The 5687-nt window shown below is 33.3% G+C and overlaps 1 protein-coding gene across 1 annotated transcript; it reads left to right on the top strand.

Moving 5' to 3' along the window:
* Positions 1 to 3199: 3199 nt before the first annotated feature.
* Positions 3200 to 5430, top strand: LOC143608842 (cytochrome P450 CYP82D47-like). The gene is made up of 2 exons (XM_077083771.1): positions 3200 to 4304; positions 4411 to 5430. Exons 1-2 carry the CDS (start codon positions 3345 to 3347, stop codon positions 5041 to 5043), a joined length of 1593 nt encoding a protein of 530 aa, XP_076939886.1. The 5' UTR covers positions 3200 to 3344; the 3' UTR covers positions 5044 to 5430.
* The last annotated feature ends 257 nt before the right edge of the window (positions 5431 to 5687 follow it).

The raw sequence follows: 5687 nt of genomic DNA, 5'->3' as shown, positions 1-5687 counted from the left end.
TATTAAAAAAACAAACAAAAAAGCTAACATATCGTCGACTACGCGTTTGATGCTAACATATCTTTGACTACGTGTTTGGAGACATGACTCATCTTTAACCATGTGTTAGGAAATCTAACGCGTCTTTGACGACGTGTTGGCCTCTTTAACCATGTGTTAGGAAATCCAACGCGTCTTTGACGACGTGTTATGCTAACATGTCGTCAAAGACGCGTTAGATTTCCTAATACATGGTCAAAGATGAGTTAGAGATGACCATTTTTGAAAATATTAAGTTTAGGTGACAAAGTTGGAATCACATTTTATAGATGAGCTATTTTAGGGATTTTCCCTACTTTTAAATGCACGATGTATGAAAGTAAAAAAAGTAAAAAAAATTTATTTAATGTTGTTTAATTTGACTTTTTATTAAATTAAAATTATAAAATATTAATATTAATATTGATAGCAGGAAGCTCAAAGTTCATCTAGAATTTATATTTTTTTACTTCTTACCCATTTATACATGTGTTGGTATCTTTAGTTTATATCTTATTTTATTAAAATTTTTACTCTATTGTTTTATTTACATATACTTATAACTTTACAATATAATTTGTATTTCTTACTATATTCACAGGCAACAGATAATCAGATATAAACAAATATATATTATGATATTGTTGTTAATTTCTGTTTAAGCCATATTTTGACATATTTTTTCTAACTTTTTTATAACTTTAGAATATAGTGTTATCTATACTCCAAAATATGTTATGCCGTGTTTATTTTTGTCTACGCTTTAATACAAATTTTATTCTAACAATCCGGTCTATGTTTCGACGTAAATTTCATTCAAAACCGAGCAGGGTCAAATATGATGTTATAAACAACTAGAGCCATTAGACATTAACCCAATTAAAAATATAAAAAAAAATTAAGGGGCTCATTTCTCCACTCATACAAAGCCCCATGAGGGCTCTTGAATTCGCATAGACGGCCATGCACCAATATACGATAAAAAAAAGATTTTGGGTTACCTCTAAAATAATCTTCTAGATCTGTCACTAATTTCATGTGACGATATATTTCCCATTTTAGATTTTTCTCTTCGTTTTAGTTGCAACAATGGCCTTCTAGTTTGATGCGTTACATGTTTGACCTTGAAAAATGACAAAATTAATTCAGATATTTGTGCAATCAACTCTTTCTCTTATATGCATCCCTTTAAATCCCAAATACCTATCATATTTCATTAGGTAGATTAGTTTGTCGCGCAACTAAATTAAATAAAAATTTTACCAACACTACTTGATCTACGTAATACAATATGATTGGTATTTTAAACATATAAATATCAGATAAAAAGGTTAATTCGACAAATGTTTGGACTAATTTTGTAATTTTTCATTCATGGTGGACAAACAAGCAAAATGATCAAACTACGATGCCCACTTGTGCAATTAACTCTCAGAAAAATATAAAAAGACGAATATACTCTCACATGGATGGTATATGGTTTCAATATGTTTTGTTAAAAACTTACTAAAACTAATGTTGGGGCTAAATGTGCAATCCATCACAAATTTTGGTTGGTAATTTAGATAACTTTCACTGAGATTCCGACAAGAATTTTGAATTATTAGGATGATCTAAGAGATGAGATATGGAAAAAGTATTAGATTAATGGGCATTGTCAACCAAGTGGTCATAAGTCTTCGTAAAAAATAAAAATAAAAATAAAAATGGTAGCAAAGAGCAACATTCATGGTTTGATATGTATGCTAATTGGTTAGAGTACAATGTAAAGTAGACAAAATATATTAATTGTGTTATTACTTATTTGCCAATCATGTTGGGAACCAAGGTGTGCGTGATATATTTTTAAAAGAAAGGCTTAATTTTTCACCAAAACGGGAATGGTTAGGTACACATGAGGGTGATGCTAGTAGTGCTCACAATAAAGCATTCAAAAGATGTGAAAATCTATTAAATCAAAATCAGTCTATTGCCACAGTTTTTCGTAAATAAGATGATATTGTGAAGAGACAAATCGACTTCGACTAAATGCTAGCATCGATAGGAAATTATTATTTTTATTTTAATTTTATTCTAAACATTCTTATATAATTAAATTTTAATGAAAACCGCGTTTTTAAAAGTATAGTGTGATATTCAACCGACTTATACTGTTTTGTCGTGTGCTTAAATGTCCAACCGACTTTTGAATATGATATTCAATCAGCTACAATAGTTTTGTTCTATTTACCGTTTTTAAAAGAGCGTGATTGACTAAAGTCTATTCCCGCACTTTTCGTACTACAAAGTTTTTCTTATATTTGTTATAAGGTTCATTTTTATTAACTATACAAATGAGCACTGATATAGTGATATATCACGACAACGCGATATGTGTTACGTGAACAATGAAAACCATACAAAAAAATCATAAATATATATAAACGAAATCTTTAAAAGCTCTCTGTACTCCTCATCTCCTCTCAAACCATTAGATTGTTTTATTAATAAAAGGAGGCTTCTCATTCATTTGACCCGAATTCACGGGTATAACATCTCATTAAATTAAAATTTAATCTCACCAAATATTTAATATGAAAATCCTATAAAATAAGGATATACTAAAATTAATATTCGATTTTGTTTTTTAAAGATATTATTTATAATTAAAAGAAAATTTTATAGTAAAAAAAATAAGCGGGTCATGGGTCTCACCAAACTCATATATCTTTTAAACCGGGTTATAACATTTTATTTATTTGTGAAACCCATTTATTATCAAACCCTAAGTATATTATTAATTTACTTATAATAAATAAAATTTAAATCTAAAAAAATATATAAATATTATAAATGAATAACGTAAAACAATCTCATGGGGGGAGTGGTGGTTGACAAAAGCTAAAGCGTGTGTTGCCTTTGACGACCGGTGATTTACAGGTAATTAGTACATCTTGGCATACGTTGAAATGTATTGCCTTTGACGACATTAAAGATAATTACTATGGGGGGGAGTGGTGGTTGACAAAAGCTAAAGCGTGTGTTGCCTTTGACGACCGGTGATTTACAGGTAATTAGTACATCTTGGCATACGTTGAAATGTATTGCCTTTGACGACATTAAAGATAATTACTTAACACAATTTCTTTTTTTCTTTTTCTTTGAGAAAAAAAAAACTGCAACCTTTGACAATATCTGGTACGATATATAGTCAAAAACTTGAATCCTTTGAAAACGTAAAATAATAATATAATAGAACAGGTGTCACCTCTTGTTTACCTATATATACTCTGGATTATGGCAGCTATCATATAACAAACACATAGTTTTATTTGCATACAGAAGGCATGGAGTTCCATAATATTCTCTCATTTTCAATAGCTTTAACGTCTATTCTTATTGTTTCTGTAACAGCTTTCATGTTGCGCATCTTGAGGGGAAAGCAAGTGAAGATCCCACCGGCACCTCAAGCGAAAGGTGCGCTGCCTATAATAGGCCACCTGCACCACCTAGGTGGATCTAAGATAACACATCATGTTTTAGGTGACATGTCAGAAAAGTATGGTCCTGTCTTTACCATCAAGCTTGGTGTTCACCAAGCTTTGGTTGTGAGTAGCGGGGCGGTAGCTAAAGAGTGCCTTACTACAAACGACAAGGCCTTTGCAAGTCGACCCAAATCAAAGGCAGTAGAGTTCATGACGTATAACTATGGCGCGTTTGGAGTTGCTCCCTATGGGGCTTACTGGAGACAAGTTCGCAAGATCATTATGCATGAGGTCCTCTCTCATACAAGAGTTGAGATGCTTGGACATGTGCGAGTTTCAGAACTTAAAGCATCCACCAAGGATATATATGAGACGTGGCGTACGAACAAAGACAGTGAAGGTTCAGAAATGGTAAAGATGGACATGCAACAATTGTTTGGGAACTTGGTAATTAACCTTCTTATGAGAGTTGTATCAGGGCATAGGCTCCACTACAAGGATGCGGAAGCAGTTCGATTTCAGAATGTGGTAAAGAAATTCTTTAAGTTATTCACCACATTTGTCGCGGCAGATTTCCTTCCCTTTACAAATGGTTTCGACCTAGGGGGATACGAGAAAGAAATGAAGATGGTAGGTAAAGAAATTGACGACATCGTTGAAGGATGGTTAAGGAGGCGAAAGGAAGAGAGGGAGTCTAGCTCTAGGCAACAACAAGAAGGCGACCAACACTTCATGGATGTGCTGATTTCTACTGTTCAAGATGCCACTGAAGACGATTTTCCAGGCTTTGACCATGATACAGTTATCAAAGCCACAAGTCTGGTAATTAAATAACCTTGATTAGTTACTTTCTGACTGGTTTCTTAAGTTTACGCCATGCAGCTCATAATCAAATCCAATAACACTAGCGGTCATTTCAATTGTGCAGGGAATCATAATTGCTGGCTCAGACACAACATCTGTAACTTTAACATGGGCTTTAGCCTTGCTACTTAATAACCCACACGCGTTAAAAGCTGTCCAAGATGAAATTGATAAACATGTTGGAAGAGACAGACTGGTGGAGGAGTCAGACTTGAAGAACTTAGTTTACCTCGATGCCGTTATCAAAGAAACGATGCGTTTGCACCCAGCTGGACCGCTCTCTGTTCCTCATGAGTCTATGGAGGATTGCACTGTGAGTGGCTACAACATCCCAAAAGGCACACGTTTGTTTGTAAATATTTGGAAAATCCATCGTGATCCAAATATATGGGCAGATCCATTAGAATTTAAACCAGAAAGATTCTTGACAACTCACAAGGATATTGATCTTAAAGGAAAAAGTTTTGAGCTGCTTCCTTTCGGTAGTGGCAGAAGAATGTGCCCTGGTATTTTCTTTGTTTTAAAGGTTATGCCTTTGACATTAGCCAATATGATTCAACAATTTGTGATAAGCAAACCATCAAATGAGCCACTTGATTTGACTGAAAGCCCGGGACAAACTGGCAGCAAAGCAACACCATTAGAAGTCCTTCTTGCTCCTCGTTTGTCCCTGAATATGTATCATGATGGCGAATGATCGATATTATATGCATCACACATCAAATCATTTACAACCCCATTCTCATCCATCTTGTGAACCAAAGTACTTGTCTAGATAACTATATCCATAAACACATCAGCTCTTGTCTAGTTACAATAAGCTTTATTACAGCATTTGTATTTAGTTAGTTTTCTTTTACATGTGTTAAGAGTTGTTTGTATGTTTGTTTACTGCTGTAAACATTTCTATAAATAAATTGTATGTTTTAGTTCTTGCAGGTATGAGAAAACGTAATTCACAAAACTAAACTAATGAATAAATGTTTGCAACTTTGATTTCTGTCTATAGAGTTCTTTGTGTATAACCTTGACAAGCAAATAAATAATAATGTTGTGAAAATTCTCAAATTAGAATTGCTTCAACTTCAAAGTTATACACTCTCCACATGGGAACTGTTAGGTGATGAATCTTAATTCTTGACTTTTGAATTTATGAAATCCACAATCAACTTGAAGCATTCCAAAAATGCCCTTGAGCTGCCATAACTTGTAGTCTGTCTGATCTGAAAATACCCTATGTGCTATAATAGTATGATCATCAGTTCATGTTCAAGGATTATACGGCCTCAAATGGGTTATTTAATATTACCGTCTCGAATACTATGCTGAAGTAATTAACCC

The sequence above is a fragment of the Bidens hawaiensis genome, unplaced genomic scaffold (assembly GCF_021521415.1).
Source record: "Bidens hawaiensis isolate Kalapana, Puna unplaced genomic scaffold, B.hawaiensis_p1.1 tig00002181_1, whole genome shotgun sequence".
Lineage (NCBI taxonomy): Eukaryota > Viridiplantae > Streptophyta > Magnoliopsida > Asterales > Asteraceae > Bidens > Bidens hawaiensis.
Note: the sequence above shows the minus strand (reverse complement) of the source record. Positions and strands in the feature narration are given on the sequence as shown.